The 15,266-nt window shown below is 39.6% G+C and overlaps 1 protein-coding gene across 1 annotated transcript; it reads right to left on the bottom strand.

Moving 5' to 3' along the window:
- LOC118224814 (myosin-7-like) lies at positions 1-15,266 on the bottom strand. The gene is made up of 39 exons (XM_035412548.1): positions 15,201-15,266; positions 14,929-14,971; positions 14,185-14,392; positions 13,720-13,863; positions 13,481-13,637; positions 13,024-13,051; positions 11,811-11,919; positions 11,627-11,719; positions 11,459-11,522; positions 11,260-11,358; positions 10,998-11,101; positions 10,698-10,836; positions 10,093-10,211; positions 9,498-9,647; positions 9,154-9,324; positions 8,657-8,966; positions 8,405-8,478; positions 8,079-8,284; positions 7,873-7,996; positions 7,550-7,686; positions 7,207-7,462; positions 6,856-7,098; positions 6,599-6,775; positions 6,365-6,510; positions 6,183-6,273; positions 5,708-6,097; positions 5,473-5,599; positions 5,260-5,378; positions 4,944-5,140; positions 4,663-4,846; positions 4,404-4,569; positions 4,181-4,305; positions 3,755-4,063; positions 3,357-3,560; positions 2,971-3,267; positions 2,759-2,863; positions 2,553-2,648; positions 2,317-2,451; positions 1-123 (listed from the first exon to the last, which is right to left on the bottom strand). The coding sequence occupies exons 3-39, from the start codon at positions 14,383-14,385 to the stop codon at positions 103-105; spliced, it is 5,817 nt and encodes a 1,938-aa protein (XP_035268439.1). The 5' UTR covers positions 14,386-14,392; positions 14,929-14,971; positions 15,201-15,266; the 3' UTR covers positions 1-102.

Here is a 15,266-nt window from a genome sequence, read left to right as displayed (position 1 = left end):
TTCAATTGCAAATTAATTTTATTCTACAGAATTAAAGGAAGGGAAAGAGGACAAACTAGAACACAGCAGACAAGAGGTTTCAGAAAGGTCCATCTGAGAGCTTCACTCTTCATCATGCCCTTTCTGTGAATAGAAAGAGGAAAGATGGACAGACAGAGAAGATGAAACATGGATTAATGTGTTGTATGCACTGAAGGTAAATAAAAGCTGCAGGAGTTACAATTAATAAGCTTTATGCGACATTCTGGCACTGCCTTTGTGTCTACTGTACAAAAATACTGTGGATGGAGCCACTTTCTGAAAAAAAAAAAAACCATGAGCAAACATTTTGTGCAGTCATGGGATGAGTCAAATTTAGAAACAGGAAAATATTAACATTTCATTTTGATGTAAAATATGTCATTTTTAAACATGAGAGCTCTGGTGCATGTGTCTCTTCTGTAATAGATAGTCACTTCAAAATTCACCTCTGATTGGCAGTCCACTAACTGGATTAACTGCTGATTGGTTAAATAAATTGTAAACCCCCGCATTATTTACACAAGCAACAGTCTCCAAAAAGCCAATACAAAATCTTTCTGTAGTGGGTAGTATAAGAACATTGTTGTTTCTCAAAATGAAAAAAATAATAATTTTATAGTTATGTACAAGGTGCACAATGCAAAAACATACAAATAATAGGCATAAACTCCACGAAGAAATGTAGGAGCTATGTTGTTTTTCACGATACATTTTTGTACTTTTACCTAAAAATTCTTGATGTGGTAAAAAGCAATGAATCCTACACACGATTAATGAAATTATGTGGAATCAATGCAAATGGGTTTTTGTCAACAATCTCTGTGATGTGTACCTCTGACAAACGCCTGTCTTATATCGGCTTTCTTCTAAAGCTAATTTATAGGTTACATCAAACCCAAAGATCTGGTGATGTAGATATGTTTCTTGCCATTGCCAAACTGCTAACAGACATACTTAAGTAACTCATAATAGATATTATGGTGTGAATTGTAAAGTCAGGAACCTCCACAGTTTCAAAGTATCAATAATTTCAATCTTATTTAGCTACCTATAAAATGTTTTGTTAATGCTTTTTTTCAATTATAGGAACAGATTCAATAACATGTATTTATACCCTGAAACCCACTTGGGAAAAAAGTTTTTAGGTGATATTCTTAGAAGTTCACTATGTGATATGTATTTGGTAAAGTGAATGGAATGAACACGTCATTCAGCAATTTCAAACATTTTAGAAACAGTATCAGTTAAAAAAAACCATGTGTTTGTTAACTGTGCTTGTTATTTTAAAATAACTTTGCATTAAATACAGTAGTTACAGAGGACTGTACAGTGAAACGATAATATTACATCAGTTTTTAGGAATGATAATTTTGTGCTAAATGTAGCAGCTACATGGTGACACAGTCCGCTCAACTCAATCATATAACTAAATAATCTTATTTTGACCACAGTGGTAGTTGTGCTTCTAAACTACTCTAAATATAGGGGAAAAGTATCACTATTGCTGACTGAACTTTTGAAAGAAAAACTGATTAACCATTCCACTCATATCATTTTGTGATGAAAAGGAAAGAACTGTGTGTTTTCAAATGAGTAATGTGCCGCTGAAAATTAGAACCATTTATTGGTTTTGTGTCACTGGTTTTGTGTATATCACTAATATCACATAGTGATCTCTTGGGCAATAGGTTTCATTCATGAAACCGAACAGCTTTTCTCACTATATTTAGGCAAAATTAATGTAAAGTGCTGTTTATTTTTTGGGGCACCTTGTTTTTTTTTTGCTTCTAATATGAAGTGACATTTACTGTGCCCCTTACTCTTTACTCTAAAAAAACTAGAAATTTCATCTTTTTATTTAGAATCAGACACTTTTTTTCCCTAACACAGTTCTGCTGGCTAGTGAGATGCAGAAGAAATTCCATCCACATCAGTTTTTCATTTCTACATATAATAGTATTCATAGGTGCAAATAAATCAATTATATTAGTGGGAGTTCTGTACCAAAGCATGCTAGTTAACATTATAAGATACAACTATAATGACAGAGGAGGAAACTGCCCTGCAGCAATATGTGAACATACTTTAACCTTCACTTTTTTGCTGCAAAAATATTGTAGTATATGCTGATGACTGCCAAAATTTAATTGACACACACTGACTACTGGAACAGAATCAGTGGTGTGAGCTCATACTTGTCATACTCTCTGCTGTTATGTAGCAACTCATGAGCAAATGAAGACAGAACGTATGAGATTGCATACTCTAGTGTAAGGAAGACATGAAGGCACCAACCTTGGAACCTGCATCACGGCTCTTGGCACGCAGCTTGTTGACCTGAGACTCTGCGATGTCGGCTCGCTCCTCTGCCTCATCCAGCTCGTGCTGCAGCTTGCGGAACTTGGTCAGATTGCTGTTAGCCTGTTCCTCCTGAGACACAGAGAGCACACACAGCACATGATGAAAGCCTGGCTGGGAGACACTGCTGTGAAATATATGAATCAGTATACCGAAGGGATGTTGGCACTTACAGCCTCCTCTGCAGTTCTCTTGTAGGACTTGACCTTCAGTTGCAGCTTGTCCACCAGGTCCTGCAGACGAGCCAAATTCTTACGATCCTCTTCAGTCTGCAAAGAAAAAAGACCATTCATAATACACAAATAGACAATGTGGTTATAAACATCTATAAAGCAGTTGTATATTTTATAATATAGGACATGACTGAAAGGAACGGTACCTGGTAGGTGAGCTCTTTGATGCGTCTCTCATATTTGCGGATTCCTTTCAGAGCATCAGTACTCTTCCTTTGCTCCATTTCCACCTCATTTTCCAGCTCTTTCACCTATATAAGTCACAAAGTGAATAAGAATTCACTTCAACCAAAAAAAACATTGCCTATTATGTCATTTTCATAAGGACTTATAAGGATTGGGGAAAGTAGACACTCACACGAGCTTCTAGCTTCTGAATTTGCTTCTTGCCTCCTTTCATGGCAATTTGCTCAGCTTCATCCAGACGGTGCTGCAGGTCCTTGATGGTCTGCTCCATGTTCTTCTTCATGCGCTCAAGGTGAGCACTGGTGTCTTGCTCTTTCTTCAGCTCCTCTGCCATCATGGCTGCATCGGTAATGGCCTTTTTGGCTTTTTCCTCAGCGTTCCTGCATTCCTGCACAGCTTCCTCCACTTCGGTCTGAAGCTGTGCTGTGTCACCCTCCAGCTTCTTCTTCTGGTTGAGCAGGCTGGTATTCTACGACCAGATTTGGACAGCACAGCTTCAATATCACCAGTTTGTATAGTGTGAAACTATTAAATGGATGCCATAATTTTCAATCTTACCTGAGAGTGCAGAAGCTGTACTCTCTCGCTGACATCCAGCAGTTCCTGCTCAGCCAGCTTACGGCCTCTCTCTGTCTGCTCCACCATTGATCTCAGTTCCTCCAGCTCTGCCTGTAGCAGATTGTTGCGTCTCTCAACGATGGCAATGTTCTCCTTCAGGTCATCATTGGCACGAAGAGATTCATCCAAATGGAGCTGAGCATCCTGTTCAGGAGGAAATTTGTAATTGAGTTTTACATGAAATTAATCAATATAAAGCCATCATGCAATGACCAAATCACAAATGTAAACATTTCTACACAGTATCTGGTCATAATGATCTAATTAATTTCATTAATTATCCCTGGCACATTGGCAAAAACTCACAACTTTGCATGCAAAAACTGGTATTAAAATACCTTCAGGTGAGAGTGGAGACCCTTGAGCTGCTTCTGGGCCTCCGCTGCCTGCCTGTTGGCCTGACTGAGCTGTATCTCCATCTCATTAAGGTCACCTTCCATCTTCTTCTTCAGCCTGAGAGCCTCGTTCCTGCTGCGAGTCTCAGCCTCCAGGGAGGTCTGCAGGGTGTCCACCACTCTTTGCTGGTTTCTCTTAGCCTGCTCCATCTCCTCATCCTTCTCAGTCAGTTTGCGTTCAATATCAGCTTTCACCTGATTAAACTCCAACTGGGCTCTCAGGATTTTGCCCTCCTCGTGTTCCAGGGTAGCCTGCCAGTTGAAAGATTAAAATATGTCAAAAATATATTTTTCAAAAATAAAAGCATGAATAAACAAAAAAATCACAAAATCAACTGAATCCATAAAACTTATAGAGAAACAATTTACCTCTGCTTCCTCCAGAGCAGATTGGATCTCACTCTTCTCTTGTTCCAGCTGTTTCCTTATTTTCTCCAGCTCATGGATACTCTTTCCTCCCTCACCAAGTTGCTCAGTGAGATCAGAAATTTCCTCTAGTTACGAAAAAACCATTTGATAATAGTTACTAGAGTGGCTTAATTGGGTAGACCAAAAGAATTTCTGCAGATAATGATTACTTCTAAAAACTAACCTTGAAGGTTCTTATTCTCCCTCTTCATCGTCTCCAGATGGTCCAATGACTCCTCATAGGAGTTTTTCAGCTTGAAGAGCTCAGTACTGAGAGATCTGGCCTCCTTCTGGGAGCTCTCCAACTCACTTTGAGATTCTTCATATTTCTGCTTCCACTCAGCCAGGACCTGTTTGGATCACATAGGAAACTGATTCAGAACAATGTCTCAAAACACTTCTATCAATGAAGAAATCTTTTGGCAATCTCAGTTCTCCAGAACCTTGTCAAAGTTCCTTTGCTTCTTGTCCAGAGCGGCAGCAGCTGCATTAGATCTCTCCACATCCACCATGAGATCTTCGATCTCATTCTGCAGCCTGTGTTTGGTCTTCTCCAGGGAGGAACATTTAGCATTCACGGCTTCCACAGCCTCTTCTGCATCCTGCAGCCGCTGAGCCAGTTTCTTCCTGGATACAGTAAAGGGGGATGAATAAGGCTGATAAGACTGGTTTCCTTCATCACACTGAATTTCCTGCTTGAAAACATGCTGCTCTCATTCCTTACTTTGCTTCCTCCAGTTCCTCAGTCCTCTGGATGGCATCAGTTTCATACTTGGTTCTCCACTGAGCCACCTCAGAGTTGGCCTTGGAGAGACTGCGCTGCAGCTCAGCCTTTGCCTCCAGTTCCTCCTCATACTGCTCTCTCAGCAGGTCACAATCATGGCGAGAAGACTGAACCGCATGGGCCAGGGCATTCTTTGCCTGCAGGATAAGCAAAGAGCACAGCATGCAAAACATCATTTAAAGGCTATGTTTAAAATAATATTTTATTGGTACAACAAATAAAAAATTAGGTTTCTGTACTGCTGTGAATAGTTTACCTTGACTTCCTCCTCCAGTTGTCTTTTGAGGTCTTCAATTTGCTGTGTGTAGGACTGCTTGGCTCTAGTCAACTGAGAGACCAGAGAGTCTTTTTCCTCCATTTGCCTGGTCAGCTCACCTGGTGTGGTAATATTATTAGCAGTTGTTATACATATTATTCTTTCTTAAAACATGCTATTGCTAAATTTATGCCTAATGATGTACATACATACCATTCTCAGTTTGCAGCTTTGCTCTCTGCAAATTGAAGTCGTTGATTGTGCGCTGACCTTCTTCATATTTTGTTCTGTAGTCAGTCATCTGGTCTTCTAGAGTTCTGCACATCTTCTCCAAGTTTGTCTTAAAGAGTTATGAAAGAACTTAGGTCTGCTAAACTTGGGAATATAATAGGAGTTTAAGGATTCCGATAAACAAATATATAAAAAGGAAGGCTTTTTGAGTCCTTACTTTGACCTTGATGATCTGCTCCATGTTGGAGACCACGTCATCTAGCTCCAGTCTGAGCTCACTCTTCTCCTTCTCCAGCTTCTGCTTCACTCTCTGCAGGTTGTCAATCTGCTCCCCCAGGTCAGCCACGCTGTCAGCATGTTTCTTCCTCAGTGTGGCAGCTGTGGACTCATGCTGCAGAGTGGCCTCTTCAAGGTCTCTGCGCATCTTCTGGAATTCTGCCTCCCTCTTCTTGTTCATCTCAATCTGGGCAACTGTGGCCCCACCGGCCTCCTCCAGCCTCTCGCTGATCTCCTCCAGCTCTCTGGACAAGTCTGCCCTCTGTTTCTCCACCTTTGCACGGGCAGCTCTCTCAGCCTCCAGCTCCTCCTCCAGTTCTTCAATGCGAGCCTAGTGCAAGGAGAAATGTAAGCTTTTAAATGAAGTCAGGGAAATACCTCAGCAATAGATTTAGTAGTATTTTCAACTCCTTTACCTGCAGCTCCTTCAGTTTCTTCTGGAGCTGAGTAGACAGGGCCTGTTCGTCTTCTATTCTGCTAGTGAGCTGGCTCATCTCAAAGTCCTTTCTGTATACAAAATAATTTGGGGTTAATTGGGCTTAAGTACTGAAACATCAACTAAGCATATGATTGTCACCAAAAGAACACATCCATTTACTTCTTCAGTCTCTCTTCTAGCTGCTGCTTGTCATTCTCCAGGTCCATTAAACTCTCCTGAGTTAACTTTAAGTCACCCTCCAGCTTCCTCTTGACTCTCTCAAGATCCATTCTTATCTTTTTCTCCTGTTCCAGGGACCCCTCTAGCTGTACAGGGAGAGGTTGAGAAAATAATGAAGGTCAGTTTCATTCTACCTCCTTGTTTATTTTACTCTATGAAAATGAAGATGCTCACATCATCAACTTGCTGCTCCAGTTTAGCCTTAGCTTTGGTCAGCGTGTTGACTTTGTCCTCCTCACTCTGCAGGTCATCCAGGGTTTGCTGGTGAGCCTCTTGGAGAGCCTTCTTCTCCTTAGTAAGTTTGGCAATGATTTCATCTAGAGCTGCCATTTCCTCAGTCATGTTCTTCACCTATAAACACAAACCAAAGAGTGAACAGACTGTCACCCAAACCTGTGGTTTATTAGTTTGAAAGATGTAAAAGTGCAGACCTTGTTTTCAGTGGCATGTTTCTCTTTCTCCACTTTAGCCAGAGTAAGCTCCAGATCATCAATGTCCTTCTTGAGCTCAGAACACTCATCCTCCAGCTTCCTCTTCTTAGCAGTCAGCTCTGAGTTCATCTCCTCCTCATCATCCAGTCTTTCTGTCAGCTCTTTGACTTTGGCCTCAACCTGGATCTTATTCTTGATCAGCCCTTCACATCGCTCCTCAGCATCACAGAGATTATCTTGTTCCTGTGGAGGTGTTAAGTTGTCCCGTCACCCAGTTGTTATTAAAACATGAACTAATTATAATTTTGAATGTACACATAATATCTTTTAGACATTAAACTCTGAACTCACAGCCTGGACTTGGAGCTGCAGGTCATTTTTCTCTTGGAGAAGAGAGACCATCTTCTCTTCCAGCTCCTTCCTGCGAGCCTCAGATTTAGCATAAGCTTCTTTCAGCTTCAGGAACTCCTCCTTCATGTTGGCCATCTCTTTTTCAGCTTCAGCAGACCTCAATAATGGTTTTATCTTGAAATAAAGTTTCATCCAGGGCCAATTCTTCACACCCATGAAGGCTCGCACATTCCATTGGATCACAAGCAAGGCATCCCTATGAATCACCAAATAGACAACTCAGATAACCAATCATCATTGCCAAAAATGCAATCAAAAATTTTACTGTCAGTGTTCTTCTCACCTGCGCTCCACAATCTTCTGGAACTCAATTCTTGAGAGAACACCACGAGACCTGGACTGGATTCCAGTGATAATGAGAGCCAGACGGTCATCTCTCATCTCCTCCAGTGTGCCCAGCAGACCAGCTTTGAAGAACACCTAGAGAATGTGAGAGGGCAGAATTACATCATGAGGGAAATTAATTAGTTTACTTCAGAAGTATTTTTATTTCATCTGCAAATAGTTTCACAAATAAGATGTTGCTACAGCCTTTGATATTGTGAATGCAGTCAGTGACAATATTTTCAGCAATATACCATACTTTGTTTGTTTAAACTTGTGTACCTTAGTGTGTCCAAATCTATACTGGGTGTGGTCAATGTCCAGAGACCCCAGGAGTTTTTCGGCACCCTTCCTGCTGTCAATGAACTGTCCCTCAGGGATTGCAGCAGGGTTCAGAATCCGATATCTATAGAGAGATCCAACATTACAGGAAATCTGGAGAAATTACATAAATTTAATTGACACCTATCAAAGGAAATCCTTTCTACCTCTGTTTGAAGTCTCCATACAGGATCCTGTTGGGGAAGCCCTTTCTGCAGATCCGGATGCCTTCCAGCACACCGTTACAGCGCAGCTGGTGCATGACCAGAGGGTTCTCCATGGACCCAGGAGTCTTGGTCTCATTGGGGATGATGCAGCGCACAAAGTGAGGGTGAGTAGATCTTAAGTTGGTCATCAGCTTATTCAGATTTTCCTGTGGAGGGAAAATGTCCAATTTTATCTTCACAACTTATATCACAATCACAGTCATGAATATTTAGAGAAATACATTAAAACAATAGAACAAAAAGTTTCACCCCCACTCTAGACTCACCCTGTGGAGAGCTGACACTGTCTGGAAAGAGGATCCCTTCTTTTTTGTTCCCTTGCCCTTGCCATGATCCGCCGCTGCAATATGTGCACATATAAACAGCTATCCCAGGGTTCAATTTACATTAATATTCCCAAATACTGATTTAATAAAAAATAATAATATATTTTTTTTAATGAGAGAAACCACATTTTGTTCTTTGTTCTTGTAAAATGTGTGTTCAGTCTTATTTTGGAATAAATTATAAAAGAATACCTGCATCAGCACTAGCATAGTTTGCAAAGAGGATGGACAGTAACTTCATTGTAGACTTTTGGTACAGCCCAACGACAGTCTCATTCAGGGGGTCCTTGTTCTTCACAAGCCAGTTTACAATGTTGTAGTCAACAGTGCCAGCATAGTGAATCAGGGAGAAATGGGCCTCTGGTTTCCCCTTGATCATCCTGGGCTTCTGGAAGTTGTTGGACTTCCCCAGATGGTTGTCATACAGCTTAGCTTTGAAGGTGGCATCACTGGCCTTAGGGAACATGCACTCCTCTTCAAGGATGGACATGATACCCATGGGCTGAAAAACGGAAATAACTGGATTCAAATTGACAGTATGTGAAAGCTATAAGGTTGCGTAAAGCTGAACACGTAGCCCCTTGGCTGTGAATTGTAAAACATGTAACCTATAAAACTATTATCTAGCTACATCAGCCTATAGCCTTGCACACAGGATGATTTGACAAATGTCGCCTTTGCTGACCCACCTTTTCAATGAGGTCAATGCAAGCCTGCAAGTCCATGCCGAAGTCAATAAACTCCCATTCAATCCCCTCTTTCTTATACTCCTCTTGTTCCAGCACAAACATGTGGTGGTTGAAGAACTGCTGCAACTTCTCATTGGTGAAGTTAATGCACAGTTGTTCAAAGGTGTTGAACTACAAGAGAATCAAAGGGTCAGTGGTCAAGTGTTATTTCAAGCAGTCAGACGAATGCAGATTAATGCTTTTTTTTATTATTTTCATTGGCACTTAATATATACTTCAACAAGTGAGTTGTAACAAATCTGCACCTAGTTATAAACTGTTGTATACTGGGTCCTGATACCTACATCAAAGATCTCAAATCCTGCGATGTCCAAAACACCAATGAAGTACTGGCGAGGTTGCTTGGTGTCCAGAGATTGATTGATTCTCACCACCATCCAGAGGAACATCTTCTCATACACTGACTTTGACAGAGCACCAACTGAATAATAGACCTAAACAGAAAGATGAAGCCATATTTGGGATGTTAATACATATTCAAGAATTCCCTTACAAAATCCCACACCGCAGGGAATTTTTTTCTCAAATGGACGAGGGTGCAAGAATTTCATTTAGAGTTAACATGTTTAGCCATTTAGCAGACACTCTTATCCAGAGCTACTTACACAGATTGCATTTACATACAATCAATTTATATCGCTAGATATTTTACTGAGTCGATTAAGGTTAAGTAATTGTTCAAGGGTACAATGAAAGTAACACACTTGGGAATCAAACGTACAACCATGAAGTTACAAGCCCAGTTCCCTAACCACTATGCTTCACTACTATCCAGGGGTCTTAAACTGCAGCCCTGTATTAAAAGCAACACACAGCTGTTGCCTTAACAAAAACTGAACCGTGTTGTCTATGCTGTACTCTCTGGAAGCCATAGCTTACCTGTTGGACATTTTGTCCCTTGGTGACCCATTCATTCCCTACTTTGACTCTTGGGTGACACAGACCCTTTATGAGGTCAGCGGAGTTCAGACCCATCAGATAGGCTGACTTGTCAGCATCTGTAACGCAAATGTATAGGAGAAAACAAGTTGCAATTTTCATATAGCTTAATGTTCCAACAGAAAATATAGTTATTTTCTGAGTAAGTGATACAATAATAACATCATATTCAGTATGAATTGCAATGTTTACATTGTTTACATTTGATTAGCATTTACATCCCTGCATATTTTTATGGGTCAAATTTTATAAAAGCAGGAGCTTATTTAAATTTAACAGTAGTTTCACAATACAAATACCTGTGTTCTACATTATTTGAGAGTCTTCTTTCAATGCCTGCTTTAATTAACTCATGTGTACTTGAATTAGTATGAAAGTGTTTTCTATCTAGGTCATTAAATATGTTGATGCCCAATACAAATGTGAAAAGCCAAGCAGCAGAACTGGCTGAGGTAAATCTGCCCCACTTCCTATATTTATAGGGATTTGCATTTAACATATGCATGGAGATGTGCCTGAATTCATAAGGCATCAGCCAAACTAACCCTCAGTGCCATCAGCTTCTGCCTGCTCCTCTCTCTGCTTCAACTTGAACTTCATGTTGCCGAAGTGCATGATGGCACCAACCAGCTTGTAAATGCTGTTCTTCTCTTCTTGAGTGAAGCCCAGCACATCAAAGGCTTCCTGCAAGACAGAGATGGACATTTGTCTGGACTGAATCATGAATGGCATGTCAAAAGTTGTCTATCACAATGAACAGCTAGGAAACCACTCATTTGTATATTTACAAACACTACTTGTGTATCATCTTTCCTTAATGTAAATGCAATTAATTTTCCACTAACATCAGTGGCCATCAGCTCCTCAGCATCATCAATAGAAGCTACTGTCGTCTCTCCTTGGGAGATGAAGGCGTAGTCATAAGGGTTGTTGGTTACGAGCATAATTTCTATTGGAAAGGAAACAAAGATATCATTATCATTTAGACTAGCATTTTGAATATGATTATATAAGTATGAATACACAATACATTGTAAATTTACAAGAAATTCTACTGTGTAAAAATACAAAAATAGAATCCGCTGTATAGAAGACAGTCCCACTCACCCAGCAGCTCTGGTTTCTTCTGAGACAGGATCTGGTAAAATATGTGATAGTCTCTCTCAGCCTTAAGTTGGAAAGTCACACGTGATTTTTCCAGGAGATCTTGAAAGAATAAATATCAGAGGAAGACATGAGCACCATTTTTTAGTCAAGTCACAGTACAGCTATACATTTTATAGAATTTTTAAATGTAACTGCTTACAGGTCTCAATATCAGCAGAAGCCAGTTTTCCACTGGCTGCAAAGTGAATTCGGATGAACTTGCCCTTTAAGAAACAAACAAACAAACAGAATAGTAAATATATTTTTTTTAAATACACAAAGATTGTACACCTTTTAATCTGTGGAGGTTGCCCAAAAAAGCACTTACAAATCTTGAGGAGTTGTCATTTCTGATGGTCTTGGCATTTCCAAAGGCCTCCAGGGCTGGGTTGGCCTGGATGATTTGATCCTCCAGGGTGCCCTGAGAGGAATCACAAGTACAATCTCAGTCACATAAGAAAGGCAGGAATCAAGTAGACACACATTTTATTGTAGATCAGCTGGAAAGTCACCTTTTTCTCGGAAGCTGCATCCTTCTTCCCTGTTCCTCCAGCTGCAATGCTGGCAAAGTACTGAATTACCCTTTTGGTGTTCACAGTCTTCCCAGCACCAGATTCTCCACTGGGGGAAGTAGACATTTATTTACTGAGGTTAATACAGAAATATATAAATGGAAGGAATCTCTGCACTTGAATATAGACCCAAAACTGCTTCAGAATTGTCCATGTTTCTCTGGGTTATGACTAAAACATGCTAATCAGCTCACTATGCCAAACTATGCACTATGCAAGACAATTGGATAACACAAGCCTCATGCAGTTCACAGCATGATGTTGCACTATATTTTTTATTCATGTTTTCATTTTAAATCAAGAAATCAATCCTGTTTCTTTACTTAATCAACTTTTGTAAACCATATAAATTGTTTGTGGTATCCACTGTATTCCCTTATTTTTTGCTTTTCTGTTATTGCCATGTTACATTGTAGATTGAAGACTAGAAAACTTTACATACAATGACAAGTTTTCTATTTAAGAAAAATTATTATAATTATTGAAAATAAGCACATACCATCATGGATTTGTAAATGTAAAGAGGAATATGTAGTTTACAACAAAGAAATTTAGCAGGACAGAATTCAGAGATATAGCTCTTGAAAAAAGACCACAGAAAATTTTCACTTTATGGTTATATGTATGTGTAAAATCCAACATTTGATACTCTTTCATGAAACAGTAGCCACATCTGGTTTTAATTCCAAAAAACAGATCATCAAAACATTTATTTGCAGAAAATGATAACTGGTCAAACTACTACAAATCGACAGAGTTATTATACATTGAATAATTTAAACTAAACAAGTTTAGGTCCATAAATAAATAATAAAACCAGCAGTGACGTCACTTAGAAAGCAAATATTCAATCAATATTTGGTGGAGTAACCCTAATTTTGTTCCAAAGCTATATTATGAACATACAGTTAATCGAATTCTTCTACATGAATCAAATGACTAGTTTTCCTGACAGGAAAGGACATGCACGTGGAGAAAGCACAATCTCTAAATGTTAAGACATGTACAGAACAATGCAATCCAAAAAGTTTTGAAAGAAACTAGCTCATTGCCAGTAGAAGTAGTTTCCAAATAATCACTTAATAATGTACAGTGGATTAAATTAGATAAAGCATTCAATTTGTAATCCAAATAAAAGGATGAGCAGACTTACGTGATAAGAATGGACTGGTTTTCTCTGTCTGAAAGAGAAGTGGGTGTCAGGCACTGCCAGATTGTACATAATATTTCACCTTAAAATTCATGTCTGTAGTTTTTGTTTTGTTTCACATTAACATGTTCAACATTGAACCCCATTTTCAAGTGAGTCTAGTTTGCAGCATAGTTTTGAGCCATAATGTAAGAATGGTAATGTGGGACAAAATGACGACAAATAATTGTTTTACATTTTTTGTATACTGGCATAAATTACATTCCATGGTGACGCGTAGCAGTCATACTAATCAGAAACTCTTAACTGCTGAAACTATACTTTAGATAAAGGTTATATGGGCTAATCCCACGATGCATATAAAATAAAATGTTCTCCCTCTTGCCCCCAGGCAAAAAGGGCTGTTCTTTTCCAAAACGCACTGTCTAACTCAAGCAGGCTAAATACTGTAGCATGTTACCTGTCAACATGTTCTGATATGCATTGTCAGAGATGGAGAAGATGTGAGGAGGAGCTTCACTCCTCTTCTTTCCTCTGTAAGCAAGGACTACCTCTTGATTGTACACTGGCAGCCACTTGTAGGGGTTGATAGTCACACAGAAGAGCCCAGAGTAGGTCTGTAAATGAAAGAGGTTGTTAGAAGGTCTTTAATGCCAGTCATTGTAACTGTCATGGAGAGATCCAAAGAGTCAAACTCACGTAGATCATCCAGGCTGCATAACGCTCTTTGAGGTTAAACAGCACAGCAGGCTCATGCAGGAAGGTGAACATCGCCATGTCCTCAATTTTATCGAACTTTGGCGGGTTCTGGGGGTGGACCTCAGACTCCTTCACAGTTACTGTCTGAGAAAGAAGAGAATAGTTACATGACACAACTATGAAACATAAATATGTTTTATGTTTGAATATGTATAAGTATTAAAAGCCTATTTCACTGTAATTAAAATGTTATGTTTTCCCAATCTTTTCACAGTCTGTACATACAGTACATATCAGTATATACTAACTTCAAAGGAGTCTAGCATTTATTGCAACTTTTTTCAGTGATTATGAAATCCTCCACTTATTTTAAATTAAAGAATATAATTAAGATGTAATTTTCCCATTATTTTTAAAGGGTCAGGTTTCATAATGTTTCTAATATGGCTACAGAAGTTGTCCTACCTTCCCTTTCTCGGTTTCCGCGGTGACTTTGTCTCCATCCCGGCTAAGGATGCTGGCCTTGACAAACTCTTCTGCCACATCAGGGACAAAGCACTGCTTCTTCATGTCAAAGATGCGAGTCTGAGCCTCCAGACGCTCCTTGTCTGATTTTCGCAAGTAGGAGGCTGCAGCCCCAAACTCCTTCATTTGAGCGTCACCCATGTTTCACCTTTTAAAAGCAAATTCTTACATCATCATTTTGCAAAAAACTCCATTGTAATACAAAAACTACCATGTCACATTATTATCAAGCACTATATGTTTAGCTTATTGTTTTCACTCATTTATTGTATGTATACAGCTGTATATTTGAGAAAGTGATCCAGGTAAGCAAATTGCTCCTCCCCTCCTGCATGAGCCCCCACTGGCCCCACCTATCTCAACAGAGAAGAATGCAGTTCTTTTCCTTTGTGCAACGGGCAAATGTGCCGCTCTAAATTTCAACACAAAACAGTGTACATTTCCAATGAACAGCCTTTATGTTTATTACTCAACTGTTTCAGTCCATCTTCAGTTTAAATGCATCTTACATTGCTGACCCTAACTTAAGGAAATATTTCCTTTTTGGCTAACAATCTGAGTCTGAGATGTTGTAATACCATTCATACCACAGGCCATTCATACCATTCATACTCATAAAATGAACTCCTGGAGTTGGATATCAGAAAGTTTAAGCATAATTCTTTGGAATCCGGCGAGTCTTACCGCCTTGCAATGCCCAGAAGAGAAGATCAGTAATGTGGAAGCTCTGTGGAGACACAAGGAATATACACAGTAAACATCAAACATTTCTCAGAGCTACAAAACTCATCAGACTGCAGAGCTACAGTTGGGGGGCTCACACTGAGGAAGAGACTCACAGCTCCCTACAGTAAGTGTGAGCACTTGCTTCAGATATACTGACATATTTTGATGCATCTAATCACACAATGGCTTGTACTCAATCGGTTACAGTTCAAGCAAAATAAATAAACTACCTCTGATCACAACTTCCTTTTAAAATACGCAGTGGCCTGTCTGCATCAAATCCTGTTCTCTCTTTA

The sequence above is a fragment of the Anguilla anguilla genome, chromosome 4, assembly GCF_013347855.1.
Source record: "Anguilla anguilla isolate fAngAng1 chromosome 4, fAngAng1.pri, whole genome shotgun sequence".
NCBI lineage: Eukaryota > Metazoa > Chordata > Actinopteri > Anguilliformes > Anguillidae > Anguilla > Anguilla anguilla.
The sequence above is the reverse complement of the archived record's forward strand: the minus strand, read 5'-3'. Positions and strand labels throughout refer to the sequence as shown.